At 41.3% G+C, this 19,944-nt stretch overlaps 1 protein-coding gene across 1 annotated transcript in view; it reads left to right on the forward strand.

Annotated features, from left to right (window-relative positions):
- The window catches only part of LOC138966251 (kynurenine/alpha-aminoadipate aminotransferase, mitochondrial-like), a 102,474-nt gene extending 88,686 nt beyond the window's left edge, over positions 1–13,788 (forward strand). Inside the window, exons 9-12 of the mRNA XM_070338390.1 lie at positions 3,728–3,824; positions 5,449–5,575; positions 9,105–9,307; positions 12,240–13,788. Of these exons, the coding sequence (XP_070194491.1) occupies positions 3,728–3,824; positions 5,449–5,575; positions 9,105–9,307; positions 12,240–12,305 (493 nt within the window). The 3' untranslated portion in view covers positions 12,306–13,788. The remainder of the gene's footprint in view (positions 1–3,727; positions 3,825–5,448; positions 5,576–9,104; positions 9,308–12,239) is intronic.
- Positions 13,789–19,944: the final 6,156 nt, after the last annotated feature.

Below are 19,944 nucleotides of genomic sequence, written 5' to 3' on the forward strand. Positions count from 1 at the left end.
GTGACTGTGTGTTTTAACTGTTGAGGACTGTGTGTTGTGACTTTTGCTGACTGTGTATTATGACTGTTGAGGACTGTGTGTTGTGACTGTTGTTAACTGTATGTTATGACTGTTGTTGACTGTATGTTGTGACTGTTGTTGACTGTGTGTTGTGAATCTTGCAGGCTGTGTGTTGTGACTGTTGTTGACTGTGTGTTGTGACTGTTGCAGGTTGTGTGTTGTGACTGTGTGTTGTAAATGTTGAGGACTGTGTGTTGTGACTGTTGCAGGCTGTGTGTTGTGACTGTATATTGTAACTGTTGAGGACTGTGTGTTGTGACTGTTGTTGACTGTGTGTTGTGATAGTTGCAGACTGTGTATTGTGACTGTTGCAGAGTGTGTGATTTGACTGTGTTGTGACTGTTGCAGACTGTGTGATGTGACTGTGTGTTATAACTGTTGAGGACTGCATGTTGTGACTGGTGCAGACTGTATGTTGTGACTGTTGCAGGCTGTGTGTTGTGACTGTGTGTTGTAACAGTTGAGGACTGTGTGTTGTGACAGGTGTTGACTGTGTGTTGTGACTGTTGCAGGCTGTGTTGTGACTGTGTGTTGTAACTGTTGAGGAATGTGTGTTGTGACTGTTGTTGACTGTGTGTTGTGACTGTTGCAGGCTGTGTGTTGTGACTGTTGAGGACTGTGTGTTGTGACTGTTGTTGACTGTATGTTGTGACTGTTGTTGACTGTATGTTGTGACTGTGTGTTGTGACTGTTGCAGGCTGTGTGTTGTGACTGTGTGTTGTGACTGTTGCAGGTTGTGTGTTGTGACTGTGTGTTGTAACTGTTGAGGACTGTGTGTTGTGACTGTTGCAGGCTGTGTGTTGTGACTGTGTGTTGTAACTGTTGAGGACTGTGTGTTGTGACTGTTGCAGGCTGTGTGTTGTGACTATGTGTTGTGACTGTGTGTTGTGACTGTGTGTTGTGACTGTTGAGGTCTATATGTTGTGACTGTTGCAGACTGTGTGTTGTGACTGTGTGTTGTAACTGTTGAGGAGTGTGTGTTGTGACTTTTGCTGACTGTGTGTTATGACTGTTGAGGACTGTGTGCTGTGACTGTTGTTGACTGTATGTTGTGACTGTTGTTGACTGTGTGTTGTGACTGTTGCAGGCTGTGTGTTGTGACTGTTGTTGACTGTGTGTTGTGACTGTTGCAGGTTGTTTGTTGTGACTGTGTGTTGTAAATGTTGAGGACTGTGTGTTGTGACTGTTGCAGGCTGTGTGTTGTGACTGTATGTTGTAACTGTTGAGGACTGTGTGTTGTGACTGTTGTTGTGATAGTTGCAGACTGTGTATTGTGACTGTTGCAGAGTGTGTGATTTGACTGTGTTGTGACTGTTGCAGACTGTGTGATGTGACTGTGTGTTATAACTGTTGAGGACTGCATGTTGTGACTGTTGCAGACTGTATGTTGTGACTGTTGCAGGCTGTGTGTTGTAACAGTTGAAGACTGTGTGTTGTGACTGGTGTTGACTGTGTGTTGTGACTGTTGCAGGCTGTGTTGTGACTGTGTGTTGAAACTGTTGAGGAATGTGTGTTGTGACTGTTGTTGACTGTGTGTTGTGACTGTTGCAGGCTGTGTGTTGTGACTGTTGAGGACTATGTGTTGTGACTGTTGCAGACTGTGTGTTGTGACTGTTGTTGACTGTGTGTTGTGACTGTTGCAGGCTGTGTGTTGTGACTGTTGTTGACTGTGTGTTGTGAGTGCTGCAGGTTGAGTGTTGTGACTGTCTGTTGTAACTGTTGAGGACTGTGTGTTGTGACTGTTGCAGGCTGTGTGTTGTGACTGTATGTTGTAACTGTTGAGGACTGTGTTGTTACTGTTGTTGACTGTGTGTTGTGGCTGTTGCAGGCTGTGTGTTGTGACTGTGTGTTGTGACTGTTGAGGACTATGTGTTGTGACTGTTGCAGACTGTGTGTTGTGACTGTGTGTTTTAACTGTTGAGGACTGTGTGTTGTGACTTTTGCTGACTGTGTATTATGACTGTTGAGGACTGTGTGTTGTGACTGTTGTTAACTGTATGTTATGACTGTTGTTGACTGTATGTTGTGACTGTTGTTGACTGTGTGTTGTGAATCTTGCAGGCTGTGTGTTGTGACTGTTGTTGACTGTGTGTTGTGACTGTTGCAGGTTGTGTGTTGTGACTGTGTGTTGTAAATGTTGAGGACTGTGTGTTGTGACTGTTGCAGGCTGTGTGTTGTGACTGTATATTGTAACTGTTGAGGACTGTGTGTTGTGACTGTTGTTGACTGTGTGTTGTGATAGTTGCAGACTGTGTATTGTGACTGTTGCAGAGTGTGTGATTTGACTGTGTTGTGACTGTTGCAGACTGTGTGATGTGACTGTGTGTTATAACTGTTGAGGACTGCATGTTGTGACTGGTGCAGACTGTATGTTGTGACTGTTGCAGGCTGTGTGTTGTGACTGTGTGTTGTAACAGTTGAGGACTGTGTGTTGTAACTGGTGTTGTGACTGTTGCAGGCTGTGTTGTGACTGTGTGTTGTTACTGTTGAGGAATGTGTGTTGTGACTGCTGTTGACTGTGTGTTGTGACTGTTGCAGGCTGTGTGTTGTGACTGTTGCAGGCTGTGTGTTGTGACTGTTGTTGACTGTATGTTGTGACTGTTGTTGACTGTATGTTGTGACTGTGTGTTGTGACTGTTGCAGGCTGTGTGTTGTGACTGTGTGTTGTGACTGTTGCAGGTTGTGTGTTGTGACTGTGTGTTGTAACTGTTGAGGACTGTGTGTTGTGACTGTTGCAGGCTGTGTGTTGTGACTGTATGTTGTAACTGTTGAGGACTGTGTGTTGTGACTGTTGTTGACTGTGTGTTGTGGCTGTTGCAGGCTGTGTGTTGTGACTGTGTTTTGTGACTGTGTGTTGTGACTGTGTGTTGTGACTGTTGAGGACTATGTGTTGGGACTGTTGCAGACTGTGTGTTGTGACTGTGTGTTGTAACTGTTGAGGACTGTGTGTTGTAACTGTTGCAGACTGTGTGTTGTGACTGTGTGTTGTAACTGTTGAGGACTGTGTGTTGTGACTTTTGCTGACTGTGTGTTATGACTGTTGAGGACTGTGTGCTGTGACTGTTGTTGACTGTATGTTGTGACTGTTGTTGACTGTGTGTTGTGACTGTTGCAGGCTGTGTGTTGTGACTGTTGTTGACTGTGTGTTGTGACTGTTGCAGGTTGTGTGTTGTGACTGTGTGTTGTAAATGTTGAGGACTGTGTGTTGTGACTGTTGCAGGCTGTGTGTTGTGACTGTATGTTGTAACTGTTGAGGACTGTGTTGTGACTGTTGTTTACTGTGTGTTGTTGCTGTTGCAGGCTGTGTGTTGTGACATTGTGTTGTGACTGTGTGTTGTGACTGTTGAGGACTATGTGTTGTGACTGTGTGTTGTGACTGTGTGTTGTGACATTGTGTTGTGACTGTGTGTTGTGACTGTTGAGGACTATGTGTTGTGACTGTTGCAGACTGTGTGTTGTGACTGTGTGTTGTAACTGTTGAGGACTGTGTGTTGTGACTTTTGCTGACTGTGTGTTATGACTGTTGTAGACTGTGTGTTGTGACTGTTGCTGACTGCGTATTATGACTGGTGTAGACTGTATGTTTTTACTTTTGCAGACTGTGTGTTGTAACTGTTGGGGACTGTGTGTTGTGACTGTTGTTGACTATGTGTTGTGACTGTTGCAGACTTCGTGTAGCGATGGTCAGTGGTCCGGCACCACTGCTGTGCAAGATGAGGTTACAGAAAGATGTGGGTTCCCTGACAGCAAGCGGTCTGTCACAGGTGTGTGTGTGTGTGTTTGTGTGTGCGTGCGTGCGTTCTAGCATGTTTGTGTGTGTGTTTGTGAGTGTGTGCGCGCTTGGCCGTGTTGTGTATGCGTGCGCGCGCGCGTGTGTGTGCGTAGGTGTGTGGGTTTGTGTGTGCGCTTGTGTGTGTTGTGTATGCGTGCGTGCGATCAAGCGTGTGTGTGTGTGTGCGTTGGTGTGTGTGTATGTGTTTGTGTGCTTCTGTTTATGTTGTGTGCGTCTGCGTGCTACAAGCGTATGTGTACGTGCGTGCGTGTGTGTATGTGTGTGGGCGTGTGTGTTTGTGTTTTGACATTTAGTCATGTTTTGACTAAATGTTTTTACATAAACGGGGAATCGAGACGAGGGTGGTCATTTATGTGTGTGTGTGTGTGTGTGTGTGTGTGTGTGTGTGTGTGTGTGTGTGTGTGTGTGTGTGTGTGTGTGTGTGTGTGTGTAGAATGATTCAGAGACAACTCCTGGACCGATCTTCATGAAGTTTCACATGAGAGTTTCTGGGTATGATATCCCCAGATGTTTTTTTTTAATTGTTTCGATAAATGTCTTTGATGACGTCATATCCGGATTGTTGAGAAAATTGAGGCAGCACTGTCACGCCCTCATTTTTCAATCAAATTGAAATTTTGGTCAAACAATTTTTGACGAAGTCTGGACTATGGGATGGAATTTCAGCTTGGCAGCATACAAATTAGTTAATTTGTTTGCTCATTAAAGTTATTAAAATCGAATTTTCACTTACAGATTTGAATTTGATTGCATCGTATTCCTCAATTTCTCCTGAATTTAAAAATATATACAGATGTCATGTTTACTCTAACAAGAGGCGAAGCCTTCAAGGCTCACGTAAGAAATCGACAAACAGTAACACAAACTCAATCACTCCGTCACACACACACACACAGACAGAAAGAGCATAGGTGAAACTGTGCAAGAAAGCGAGACACTAGATCTAGATCTGTCTGTCTGCATGTAGCCTACTTACAGGGACACGACTGCCAACTAGTCTCGGCCCGCTCAAAAAAACAATGACCGAGACTTTCAGTAATTACTTCGCGTGACGTCAAACCCTCTTACGTCATAATGTGACGTCAATGTAATGTGACGTCTTAAAATGTTAGAGTTTCTACCACATACATACATACGCACAGACAGACAAAAGTTAGCATCACGTAGGCTACACTTACGTGAGCCAAAAATGTGCTCAGAATTACATGAATTAGGTTAAGTAAGTACTGCGTTAACACGCTACGCGGAGACAAGCTTGACCCGTCTCGGTCTTTGGTTGTGGTTAGTCGAGACTATATCTTAATATATTCTCGGCGATGACTGTTTTTTTGGTGTTAATCTGTTACTTTGATGCCGACAGCTTGACTAAATGTTTTTATATCGCTTCACGCGACTTCTTATTTTGTCACTAGGAAAGACGTTTTTTCCCAAACCCAAGTTTAAGATAGTTATTTCACTATATGTTATCTTAGTGTGTTGATGTAAACCTCTTCTTTGTATTTGCATTCTCTTCAAGTGTTCAGTGTAAGCTCGAGACAATAGTTCAGTCAAGTATGTCAGACAAAGATATCAGTGTCTGACATGACTGCTTGCAGGGCATGCTGGTGCAACTGTTACGTCACTGGGGGCATGACGGGTTCTTACGTCACGTGGACGGCGTGATGGAGTTCTACAGACAGAGAGCACAGAGCGCCACACGCTGCGCGGAGCGACACCTGGCGGGTAAGCCGTGTTGATGGTGGAACGCACACATGTGAGACAGCCTGTCGGAACATATCCTTGGCACAAAGGGTCAAAAATCCCCAAAATAAGGCCTTAAAAAAATAAGCCCTTATTTTCAAAATAAGGCCTTATTTTGGGAAATAATTAAGCCCTTATTTTCGAGAAATAAGACCTTATTTTGAAAATGAGGCCTTAAAATCTCTGTAGTCATAAACAATTCGCGTAAGGCGAAAATACAATATTTAGTCAAGTAGCTGCCATTTTTCAGCAAGACCGTATACTCGTAGCATCGTCAGTCCACCGCTCATGGCAAAGGCAGTGAAATTGACAAGAAGAGCGGGGTAGTAGTTGCGCTAAGAAGGATAGCACGCTTTTCTGTACCTCTCTTTGTTTTAACTTTCTGAGCGTGTTTTTAATCCAAACATATCATATCTATATGTTTTTGGAATCAGGAACCGACAAGGAATAAGATGAAAGTGTTTTTAAATTGATTTGGACAATTTAATTTTGATAATAATTTTTATATATTTAATTTTCAGAGCTTGTTTTTAATCTGAATATAACATATTTATATGTTTTTGGAATCAGCAAATGATGGAGAATAAGATAAACGTAAATTTGGATCGTTTTATAAATTTTTATTTTTTTTTACAATTTTCCGATTTTTAATGACCAAAGTCATTAATTAATTTTTAAGCCACCAAGCTGAAATGCAATACCGAAGTCCGGGCTTCGTCGAAGAGTACTTGACCAAAATTTCAACCAATTTGGTTGAAAAATGAGGGCGTGACAGTGCCGCCTCAACTTTCACGAAAAGCCGGATATGACGTCATCAAAGACATTTATCAAAAAAATGAAAAAAACGTTCGGGGATATCAATCCCAGGAACTCTCATGTAAAATTTCATAAAGATCGGTCCAGTAGTTTGGTCTGAATCGCTCTACACACACACACAGACAGACAGACAGACACACACACACACACATACACCACGACCCTCGTCTCGATTCCCCCCTCTACGTTAAAATATTTAGTCAAAACTTGACTAAATATAAAAATGAGGGCGTAAAGAAATAAGGCCTTATTTATTTTAAGACCTTAATAAAATAAGGCCTTATTTTCAATAAGGCCTTAAGGAAAATAAGCCCGTAAAAAAATAAGGCCTTGAAAAAATAAGGCCTTATTTTTCTGCGCATCACTACTGCTCACCCTAATAGCAACACACAATAACTAAATGACACATATAGACGACAACACACACACACACATACACTCATACGCACGCGCAAACTCACGAACGCATATATGCGCGTGAGCGCGAACAAAGAGATAATAAATGGAACAAGAGAAAACATTTTCAAACGATAAACATTATGACACTGGTTGAAATCGGTTGTCGCACTTGGACTCTCCTGTACACCTGTACCTACCCTAACACATTTGCAAACACACACACACACACACACACACACACACACACACACACACACACACACACACACACACACATACACGCACGCGTACATGCACTCACACACACAAACACACAAACGTAGACACACAGATACGTAAAGACATTACAAAACAAACACACAAACACGCACGCACGCACACACACACACACACACACTCACACACACACACACTCTCTCTCTCTCCCTCTTTCTCTCTTTCTATCTTTCTCTCTTTGTCTGTCAGTCCGTCCGTCAGTTCGTTTGTCAGTCCGTCTGTCTATCTGTCTGTCAGTCCGTCTGTTTGTCTGTGTCACTCCTCTCTCTCTCTCTAACGCCGCTCTCTCTGTGTACCACCATACAACTGAGAGGCGCAAAAATAAGGCCTTATTTCTGGTAAGGCCTTATTTTAAAATAAGGCCTTAAAAACATAAGGCCTTAAAAAATAAGCCCATAGAAAAATAAGCCCTTATTTTAGAAATAAGGCCTTATTTCTTGAAAATAAGCCCATATTTCCTTAAATAAGGCCTTATTCATTTAAAGCCTTATTTTTTGGATTTTTGACCCTTTGTGCCAAGGAAAGGAACAGTAGGTAGCACCGCTTAAGGGCATTTCACAGTTAACACTATTGTGACTAGCTCTGCCACGGCGTTGACGTCCTGCCTGCCCAAGCTTGCCACCAAGAAACTTACCAAAAATCAGTAACTGTAAAGAAATCTGTCTAGCAAGCTTGAATTAAGTCCAATCACCACCAAATTTTTTGTACTAATTAAAAAATGGATGCCCAGTTCAGTCGTGCTATTTATAAGTTTGTCACGCGATTTCTTTTAGCCAAGGGGGGGTGAAAGGGGGATAATTTGTATTTTTTAACGTTTTTTTTGTGTGTGTTTTCTTTTCCACTGCTTTTTTAAAAGTTATTTTTTAACAGAAAGTATTATAAATAATTTTATAACCAAACAAGGTGTAAAACCTATGAATTAGCTGAAATATTGTTAAAATTCTACACAGAAATAAGGAGACGGTACAAAGAAAAAAACAAGCAAATCCCGCATTCACTCACAGCATCCTGACTCAAATGAAACAAAACTGTGACACTCACCAAATGATGTCTAGGTAATCCATATTGAATATAAGTCACATTTTCACAACAAAGTCCCAACTGTACACCTATGAACATTTCCAAAAAGATTAGGACGCTCCAGCCATCCATTGTTATCAGTGCTGCCACGCCCCCCTTGCAACTACACATTCGAAGATTCATGCAGTGCCACCCTAACACGTGTAGTTTGCCGACTCATACTAGCAACACTGAACAGGACTGTTTCTTCCTCAATATCAGTGCTATTATCGCTTTCTTGAGGTGAAAACAACACGTCGGAATCATGATCTACAGGGTCCTCAAGATCCAACATCCGGAGAATCTCCTCCCGTGACAAGGCTCGCCTTCGATTCATTCTTTTTCTCGAAAAAAACACACAAATCAGGCTAATTTTACATATGGCGGAAGGGCACGCAAAGTGTGTCAAGGGAAACAACTCAATTTACTGCAAGCTTCAAAAACCGGGAAGCAATCACGAGTCGTGTACCCTGTATGGCTGTTACTGATTTATAAGCGTCCCGTCCATGGGCGTGTCAGCGCTGTTACTGATTTATCAGTGTCCCATCGCGAAAGTGTCAAGACACGAAAGTAACATCGCCGATAAGCTGTTCGGCTGTACGAGACACCAAAAGACGTACAGTACACAGCTTTAAGGTTTACAATGGACTGTTGAGTATGCTGCTAGTATGGTTACTTGGTGTCCCATCACTCATGTACATGTGCAGAGCAGCAGAGCGGGTCGACATAGACACTCCAGGTTTGGCCAGTTCTTTTCATGGCACAATTTCACGTTAACAACAAGCAGGAAAGGGCAGTGTCTCGGTGCACAGTTTAATATTTGCAACAGGTCGATGTGGACCATGCAACTAATGCCACCATTTCATCAGCACGGAGTTAACCATTGTGGCCCTGCACGGAATGCCATTTCATGATCAGCTACACGACTCTACGCCTGTCACACTTGACCTATTGTCTCCAGGTCTTGCCGAGTGGACAGCCCCCAGTGGAGGCATGTTTCTATGGTTACGTGTTCTCGGGGTCAAGGACACTGAGGTCATCGTTCACAAAGCTCTTCAACGTCATGTGATCTTTGTGGCTGGAACTCACTTCACACCGGCCAATCAGAAGAGCGCTTGCATCCGCATCAGTTTTGGCACAACCAGTGAAGAGGATTGCGAGAAGGTTACGTGTGTGTGTGCGTGTGTGCATGCGTGCGTGCGTGCGCGCGTGCGTGCGTGCGCGCGCGTGTATAAGTGTGTGTGGGTGTGTGTCCGAGTTCAGTAGATTGGTGTATCCAGTTGACATTTTCAAACACATACGCCTCATTTTACAGAGCTGCATGGGTACCATTCTGTGTCATTCTCAGCTCTTTGAATGATTATAATGTATATTCACTGGCAACTAACATGTATTCGCTTTACTTTTGTCTTCAAAACTGCAAATCGATAATGATAAAGACATTCAACAAAACTAAAGTATACATTTTTTTTTTTTTTAACATTTAAAATGTTGGTATTTAAATCTGTGTCACATCCTCTGGTTTCCATGTAACGCGAGTGATGTATTTTGAAATGCTTGTAATGTACCAAACGTAGACAATCAAAAATGCAAGTTCTAATTCTTTCTCTGCAGGCCAAGGATATATATTTGAAAACAATAAATATTAATGAAATCAATTTGAATGGTTAAAATGTCTCAGTTAAATAAAGAAATAGCACTCGCGTACCATGGTTTCCACTGGTACCCAGCTCTGGAGATTAACCAATATACCTGTCACAGGACAAACGAGTATCCAGGACAATCCAGAATTGTCCTAGGACAAACGCGGATCCTTGTTTTTCCTAGGAGAAACAAGGATCCCTGTTCTTCCTGGAAAATATCAAGTACAAATGCAGATCCTTGTTCTTCCTAGGAGAAATGAGGATCCTCATTCTTCCTAGCGGCCAGTAGAAACCAAGAATTAGTACAAATCCGGATTGTCCTATTTACATATTGCTTACAGTGGGAAACTTCGGGAAGTGAGTTGTATTTGAATACTTGCTGTGCAATGCATGGAACAGGACTTTTCTTCGGGAAGTGAGTTGTATTGAATACCTGCTGTGCAATGTATGGAACAGGACTTTTCTTCGGGAAGTGAGTTGTATTCGAATACCTGTTGACATTGAAATTGACATTGAGCTGTAAGGTTCACAACGTTTTTGCTGGTCGATGATAAATTATTGTGATCTGACTTTAGTGCAGTTGTTGAAGTGTCAAAATGGCTCAAAAGGACACTTTTTACAGCCTTTTGAAAGAACATATTGAAACAATGAAGTGTAAACAGGAACCCTTCAGCATATTCACAGATAAATACAACAAGATCGTCCAAGCTTTGCGCTTGCAGAGAGGAGAATTGTGTGAAGACGGGCCAACATTTAAAATGTGGTGCAAGAAATAGTTTAAACTTGAGCACATTGGATCGATGCAGATTGTGTACCAAGGCGTCTTATCCTGTTGTAACATACGAGGAAATGTTTGAAACAATAAGTAAATGTCATGAAAAAGTGGGACACTCTGGAAGAGATAAGACTTGGAGTGAGGTTCGAGCAAACTATGCGGGTATTAAGCATTCGGTTCTCGATATTTTTCTGAAAACTTGTACAGCATGTACCCAACGACAGCCCTCAACGAGTCCTCCAGCAGGAAGACCGATGATAAACCTGGAGTTTCTTCTGCGGCTGCAGATCGATCTCGTAGACATGCGTAGCCAACCTGACGGCGAGTTCAAGTGGATCCTTCACGCTAGAGACCATTTCACAAAGTTTAGCGGGCTGTATCCAATGAAAACCAAAATGGCCGCAGAAGTAGCTGACCATCTGATAACTCAGTTTTGTGTGTTTGGATCTCCCAGAATCATGCAGTCCGACACTGGAAAGGAGTTTAATAAGGTATAATAAAGAACTGGTTCAGACCAGAGGAATTGATTAATATGAACAACGTACATTTTCCAACTCTAAATCACGTGGAACCCAGCAGTCTCATAGAGATCAGTCTGATACAAGCCTCACTGGCGTGCACTGGATGGCATGCATCTTCCAGCTCTTCTGCGTCAAACGTCAGCAAGTGCATATATGTTGTTGTAAGAAAGCTGGGATCATGTGTGGGACAAAATGTCACCCATCAAATTCTTGCTGCAAGAACTGAGTTTGGTGTGCACATGTTGCATTGGGCAGACCCAAAGGGTAACTTGAGGCGAACAATTACACTAATGACACTGTCAATTTATTCAGTTCATTTTCGATCTCAGACTTTTTATTATTCTCCCTACTATTAGTCCGGGCAGGAGGCCTTGATCATGGGCTTGCTTATTGGTGTTGATCAAACCTTTAATTAATTTAGTTAATTATGTTTTCCATGCAGATGATTTTCACACTTTACTGCTTGAGCACGTTCTGTATGGATCAATATCAAATGTAGAAAATGTATTTAAATGTAAATGTAAATGTAAAATGTAAATGTATAGTTTCTAAGCAAAGTTTATTTAATCAACATTACACGCTGTTTTATTTTGTCGATTATTAAACCCTTGATTTATTGTTCTAGTGTTTTCCCTCTGTAAGATTCCAGTTTGCACTAGGACAATCTTGGATTGTACCAGATCTCAGTTTCTACTGGCCGCTAGGAAGAATAGGGATCCTCATTTCTCCTAGGAAGAACAAGGATCTGCATTTGTACTTGATATTTTCCAGGAAGAACAGGGATCCTTGTTTCTCCTAGGAAAAACAAGGATCCGCGTTTGTCCTAGGACAATTCTGGATTGTCCTGGATACTCGTTTGTCCTGTGACATACATATATTAACGAAATCAATTTGAATGGTTAAAATGTCTCAGTTAAATAAAGAAATAGCACTCGCGTACCATGGTTTCAACTGGTACCCAGCTCTGGAGATTTACCAATATACAGTGCAAAAGATGTCTAATTCCGCACACATGCCCACCAAGTTGCATTGATTTCGTAGATCTCTTTCAAGCACTCACAAATACACATTCATTTCAAAATGATAAATCTGTTCACTTGCTTTAGATTTGGAGATGCTGTCTTCTTCCTGTGAAATTAAATTATGTGTTGTTTCAGGGTCTCAGTGTCTTGGCCGACGTGATACGAGAAGAAGTGTCCCACCAACAGCAACATACTGTGTGAACACACAGTGGGAAGAACTCTCCAACAAGCAGCTCATTAGCAGTGTACTTTGCGAAGAATCTGTATAGTCTGGCTTAGGGTGGGCTGGGTTTTTGTGAGTGTGTGTGTTTAAGAAAAAAATCTCAGCAACAACTTTTATATCATGCTTGAACGTTGTTGAAGACGATTAGTACCATCTTGTGTTAAAAGTGTTAAGTGCTATTTTTAATCGTTTTTGCTCCTGGTAAGTTGTTGAGACAAACGAACAAAAATGGGTACCTTTCAACTCAGGGGAAGCACCAACACTGACCTCTCCAGCCAGCCAGGTGTGCCGTGTGCAGGTTCTGAAGCACTGGAGTTCAAACGAAAAATGATTTTTTTGCCTGGTTTATTAAAATCAAACGTTGAGCGTGGGGCTCTTTTGGGTATAAATTTGACGGTGCTAATCGTACTGAGCAACTTTTCTTCTAAAGCAATTTATGAGTTTTTAGTCGCGTGATGCGTTATAAAATCATTTTGTTAATCTGTCAGCATCAAACTAAAAGATCAACACACACAAAAACAGTCATCATTGAGACTATATTTAGATAGTCTCGACTGACAACACCCGAAGATCGAGACGGGCACGCTCGTCTCCGCGAAGCGTGCGAACGTTGTACTGTACTTACTTTAACCTATTTTCCGTAATTCTGAGCATATTTTTAGAGTAAACATGACATATCTATATATTTTTAAATTCAGGAGAAGATGAGTAATATGTCTGTCGGTAAAAATTTGATTTTAATGATAACTTTAATGAGCAAACCTATTAACTAATTTTTAAGCTTCCAAGCTAAAATTCAATACCATAGTCCGGACTTCGTCGAAGATTGCTTGACCAAACTTTCAAGCAATTTGATTGATAAATGAGGGCGTGATAGTGATATCAATTTTCACAAAAAGCCGGATATGACGTCATCAAAGACATTTATCAAAAAAATGAAAAATACGTCTCGGGATATCATACCCAGGAACTCTCATGTGAAGTTTCACGAAGATCGGTCAAGTAGTTTTCTCTGAATCGCTCTACACATACACACACACACCCTCGTCTCGATTCCCCGTCAATGTTAAAACATTTAGTCAAAACTTAACTAAATGTAACAAGTCGCGTAAGGCGAAAATACAATATTTAGTCAAGTAGCTGTCGAACTCACAGAATGAAACTGAACGCAATGCCATTTTTCAGCAAGACCGTATACTCGTAGCATCGTCAGTCCACCGCTCATGGCAAAGGCAGTGAAATTGACAAGAAGAGCGGGGTAGTAGTTGCGCTAAGAATGATAGCACGCTTTTCTGTACCTCTCTTTGTTTTAACTTTCTGAGCGTGTTTTTAATCCAAACATATCATATCTATATGTTTTTGGAATCAGGAACCGACAAGGAATAAGATGAAAGTGTTTTTAAATTGATTTCGAAAATTTAATTTTGATCATAATTTTTATATATTTAATTTTCAGAGCTTGTTTTTAATCCGAATATAACATATTTATATGTTTTTGGAATCAGCAAATGATGGAGAATAAGATAAACGTAAATTTGGATCGTTTTATAAATTTTTATTTTTTTTTACAATTTTCAGATTTTTAATGACCAAAGTCATTAATTAATTTTTAAGCCACCAAGCTGAAATGCAATACCGAAGTCCGGGCTTCGTCGAAGATTACTTGATCAAAATTTCAACCAATTTGGTTGAAAAATGAGGGCGTGACAGTGCCGCCTCAACTTTCACGAAAAGCCGGATATGACGTCATCAAAGACATTTATCAAAAAAATGAAAAAAACGTTCGGGGATTTCATACCCAGGAACTCTCATGTCAAATTTCATAAAGATCGGTCCAGTAGTTTAGTCTGAATCGCTCTACACACACACACAGACACACACACACACACACGCACGCACATACACCACGACCCTCGTTTCGATTCCCCCTCGATGTTAAAATATTTAGTCAAAACTTGACTAAATATAAAAAGAGACACACACAAAACACAGAAAGTGACAAACAGACAGGAATATGAGCAGACAGTCAAGTTACACGAAGAAAAATGTGCTTCATAACGCTTAATTTCTTCATGTATCTGTTACCTGCCTGTTTTGCTCATATAACACTGTCATCAGCAAAAAAGCATTCACACACACATGCACACACGCACACACACACACACACACATGCGCGCACGTGTGCGCGAGCGCCTCTTCATAATGCTCACTCTTTATCCCATCCCGCATTGATACAGTCCCACGTACGTTTTTCAAGAAACTTAACTCTATTTTTTTTAAATGCTGGAAATAGACGAAGAAGAAAGGGTAACGAGAAAAACTGATTGAAGTGCCATGATGTATCCATCCCCTTCGCGGGCTGAGACAAACTGAGGTAGGCTAAACACTGCACGGCCAGACACAAGAGATGACAAGATATCGGCAAAGCTGACTGTGCAGACGGGATGACAAGACAGACATGTATGCGTGCTTCTTGAATCAAAACACTCCTACCCGGCCTCGGTTTGCACAAAACAAACTCAACATTTCTCAATCGTTAGGCACTATTTATAGTAACAGGGAGTGTTTTCACACCAAACGACGACAGGTAAGTTTTCAAATTCGTCACAACCACACTGTGAACACTTTTCAATGGTTAGGCCGTTTCTGGTTCAAAAATTGGCATAACATTGTGGTCAACACTGTTTCCGCAGATCCTTTCCGACTCTTTGTCAGTTTGTCCGTCTTTGGGTAAATAGTGTTGTCAATGTAGACACAATATTCTACCTCCTAAATCATTAGGCTGCGTGCATTTTAACAACAGAGGTCAAATTGAGGGGCTATGGGGGAAGATGCAGGAGGGGAGCTACAAAGTTGGTTTTAGGCGGTTCGTCAAGAAGACATTTCAACAACAACAACAACAACAACAACAACAACAACAACAACAACAACAGAAAACAAGTCGTTTCAAGAGATATGAAAACTATTCAGTCAACCTGTCGGCCTGAAACCAAGGGTGCGTATCGCTAGCGCTACGTGTCATTTATGCTACGTGTCAATTGTCCTACGTGTCATTTGTGCTACGTGCCGCTATCGCTACGTTGATTAGTGCTACAAATAATTTGTCTATGAGGCGCTATCATTCGTTCATTATCACTACGTGTCGACAGCACTACATCTTTTAGCGCTACGTGTCATTATCGCTACGTGTCAATACCACTACTTACTGACGACTCTCGATCTCTTTCATTTTTGAGTCACTTGAGAAAAAGTGACTCTATGTAATCGGTCAGTGTTAGTCTGTCCGGCCGGCCGTCCGGCCGGCCGTCCGTAGACACCACCTTAACGTTGGACTTTTCTCGGAAACTATCAAAGCGATCGGGCTCATATTTTGTTTAGTCGTGACCTCCAATGACCTCTACACTTTAACGATGGTTTCGTTGACCTTTGACCTTTTTCAAGGTCACAGGTCAGCGTCAAAGGAAAAATTAGACATTTTATATCTTTGACAAAGTTCATCGGATGTGATTGAAACTTTGTAGGATTATTCTTTACATCAAAGTATTTACATCTGTAGCCTTTTACGAACGTTATCAGAAAAACAAGGGAGATAACTAGCCTTTTCTGTTCGGCAACACACAACTTAACGTTGGGCTTTTCTCGGAAACTACAAAAGTGACCGGGCTCAAATTTTATGTGAACGTGACTCATTGTGTTGTGAATAGCAATTTCTTCCTGTCCATCTGATGCCTCATATAATATTCAGAACTGCGAAAGTGACTCGATCGAGCGTTTGCTCTTCTTGTTTCTCTCGCTCTCACTCCTGATTTGTGTGTGTATATGTATGTCTGTTTCAGTGTGTGTGTGTGTATGTGTGTGTGTGACTCTATCTCTTTCTCTCTCTTGCTCACTCGCTTGTTCACTCACTCTGTCTCTCTCTGTCTCTGTCTCTCTCTCTCTCTCTTGCTCACTCGCTTGTTCACTCACTCTGTCTCTGTCTGTCTCTCTCTCTCTCTGTCTGTCTGTCTGTCTCTCTCTCTCTGGCCTTAATATCATAAACCATTCAGTTCTGAGTACTCTCTCTCTCTCTCTCTCTCTCTCTCTCTCTCTCTCTCTCTCTCTCTCTCTCTCTCTCTTACTCACTCTTTCTCTGTACCTCTTTAAAATCGCTCTCTCCTTGTCTCTCCCGCTCTCCTCCCCCTCTCTCTCCCCATCTGTCTTTCTTTCTCGCTCGCTCTTTCCCCCTCCCCACTCTCTCCTCTCTCTCTCTCTCCTCTCTCTCTCTCTCTCTCTTAACTCTCTCTCTCTCTCTCTCTTACTCTCTTACTCTCTCTCTCTCTCTCTCTCTCTCTCTCTCTCTCTCTCTCTCTCTCTCTCTCTCTTGCATTATACCGTATATATATATACATACTCGGATGTTTTTCTGTGTGTGAGTTTGTGTGTACGATATCGTGTGTACGTACGCGTTTGTGTGTGTGCGTGTGTGTGTGTGTGAGAGAGAGGGAGAGAGAGAGAGAAAAAGAGACAGAGAGAGAGCTCAGAATGGTTTATTGACGAGCCGCACCAGCGGGTCGTCTTTGGCGAGGGGTAAGTAGCGTGCAGGAGGAGAAATTTGTGTTCATGGGCGAACACGTGACAGGAAGTCGCCGTTTGTAGTCTGTGGTGAAATACCTCACAATGTGCTCAAACAAATCACAGGCACAGGAAATGAACAAGAAGAAGTGTGTCACAAGAATTTGAATTCTAACAAAATCACTGAGCAACACAGGAAGTTGTGGAATACGTCACCCTATGGGAGGGGTGACGGCAAAATTGTTGAACAAAAACATCATAGGTCGATTTGTGCAGGGTCAACCGCAACAAACTCAAACCGAGCCATTCATGCATTGCTGTATTTGAGTGACTTATATACCGACATTTTTACATTTAGTCAAGTTTTGACTAAATGTTTTAACATCGAGGGGGAATCGAAACGAGGGTCGTGGTGTATGTGCGTGCGTGCGTGTGTGTAGAGCGATTCAGACCAAACTACTGGACCGATCTTTATGAAATTTCACATGAGAGTTCCTGGGTATGATATCCCCATACGTTTTTTTCATTTTTTTGATAAATGTATTTGATGTTCATATCCGGCTTTTCGTGAAAGTTGAGGCGGCACTGTCACGCCCTCATTTTTCAACCAAATTGGTTGAAATTTTGGTCAAGTAATCTTCGACGAAGCCCGGACTTCGGTATTTCATTTCAGCTTGGTGGCTCAAAAATTAATTAATGACTTTGGTCATTAAAAATCTGAAAATTGTAAAAAAAATATTTTTTTATAAAACGATCCAAATTTACGTTCATCTTATTCTCCATCATTTTCTGATTCCAAAAACATATAAATATGTTATATTTGAATTAAAAACAAGCTCTGAAAATTAAATATATAAAAATTATTATCAAAATTAAATTGTCCAAATCAATTTAAAAACACTTTCATCTTATTCCTTGTCGGTTCCTGATTCCAAAAACATATAGATATGATATGTTTGGATTAAAAACACGCTCAGAAAGTTAAAACGAAGAGAGGTACAGAAAAGCGTGCTATCATTCTCAGCGCAACTACTACCCCGCTCTTCTTGTCAATTTCACTGCCTTTGCCGTGAGCAGTGGACTGACGATGCTACGAGTATACGGTCTTGCTGCGTTGCATTGCGTTCAGTTTCATTCTGTGAGTTCGACAGCTACTTGACTAAATGTTGTATTTTCGCCTTACGCGACTTGTTATTTCTTTTTTTCAGCACAGGTGTAGGAAAAATCATGAACCAAAATGTTATTTATTTTCTAATTTAAAATTTTTTTTTACAAATGTGACCATGGTCTTTTAAACAAACAATGACATTAAACATTGTTATGTTAAAAAAAAGAAAAAAGCTTTTGTGCACAAATCAGAAAATACATTGTACATTTTACCTACAGGCCAAACCGTGAGTGTCGTGGCAAAGCCAGACCGAGGAAATTGCACTGGTTTTTATTTTTAGATCAGTCGCAAGTTGTCAAGAACAGGCGCTTGTATTTGGATGTGTCCACTGATAGTAGGTTTGGTTGTGATCAATCAGAATGATGTGGGAATAAAAATGTATGACAGTTTGGTATGATGACATGTAATTCACATATGCTGAAATGTAATATTATACATGATATAATATTATTAAGGCTGTTGCCATGACCATGAACCCCATGGGACTGGGTGGCCGAGTGGTAACGCACTTGCGCTCGGAATCGAGAGGTTGCGTGTTCGACCCTGGGTCAGGCCGCTATTTTCTCCCCCCTTTCCTAACCTAGATGGTGGGTTCAAGTGCTAGTCTTTCGGATGAGACGAAAAACCGAGGTCCCTTCGTGTACACTATATTGGGGTGTGCACGTTAAAGATCCCACGATTGACAAAAGGGTCTTTCCTGGCAAAATTGTATAGGCACAGATAAAAATGTCCATCAAATACCCGTGTGACTTGGAATAAAAGCCGCGAAAGGTGAATGCTCGCCTAACAGGCTTGAGGTTTGCTGGTCGATGTGAATGCGTTATATATTGTGTGTAAAAAATGTTTGTTTGTCTGTCTGTCTGTAAACAAATTCCATTTCACACGGCAGAAATTAATATGTAAAGCTATATAAGCTCACCATAATAATAATAAGAAAGGTTTAATGTTATGTAAAATCAAAATACCAAAATCAAGCACCTATTAATCTGATCTACGGCGCGGGAGTGTGTGTGTCTCTGCTCTCTCTCATCTCACTCTTGGCACACAGGTCAAAGCAGAGGTTAACTTGTATGCACGTGATTTCTTGAATTAGCTGAGGGCGGTGTCGTTGTTTGCCGTTGTCATGAGAACAGTTACTTTTGTTTTGTTTCGTTTTTACCTCCAAATTTTTGCATTTTCACAACAGGCTTTTCTGTTTCATCTCTCATACATGGTGTCAATTGGAGAGAAAAACCGGAACAAAACAGAAGTAACTTATCTCGTGAGAACGGTAGTGCACTAGGTTTGGGAAAAACACGACAGTGCAAGAAAGTCAGGTTTTAGCAGTGTGAAAATCCGCTGAAAACGGTCTTATATCCCGACAGACTGACAAATGCACCGAACCCATTTCGTTCTTCGAGAGACTTTTTCCGTGAAAACCTTTTCAGTGCCTCAGGGTCAGCTCAGGGTCAGTGTCATAAGAGCCTACATGTATGGCCGGACGAAGCCATGTTAACGGAAGGGATATAAGACCGTTTTCAGCGGATTTTCACACTGCTAAAACCTGACTTTCTTGCAGTTGCTTTTTCTGCAATGCCTTAGAACTCTACAAATAGTTAACATCGTACATAGTAAAGTTAATCGACTTTGCTACAATTTGTAAAAACTAGGGCATTACCTGATACCAAAATATATATATATATAAATCCCATGCTGTTTTCAAATACAGCGTTTTGCTATTCACTTCAATATAATAGTAAATAACAATCAAGAAGTAACGAAGTCTTTTAACCACAATTTCCCAGATATTTAAATATAATAAAGTGTTCCTTTTGAAGAAGTATTATACAGGAAAGTTATCATGCTGTTCACCCTCGTGACGAATAGACTTCAATTCTATGCAAACGCCACTCTGCATG

The sequence above is a fragment of the Littorina saxatilis genome, linkage group LG5, assembly GCF_037325665.1.
Source record: "Littorina saxatilis isolate snail1 linkage group LG5, US_GU_Lsax_2.0, whole genome shotgun sequence".
In the NCBI taxonomy this organism is placed as follows: Eukaryota; Metazoa; Mollusca; class Gastropoda; order Littorinimorpha; family Littorinidae; genus Littorina; species Littorina saxatilis.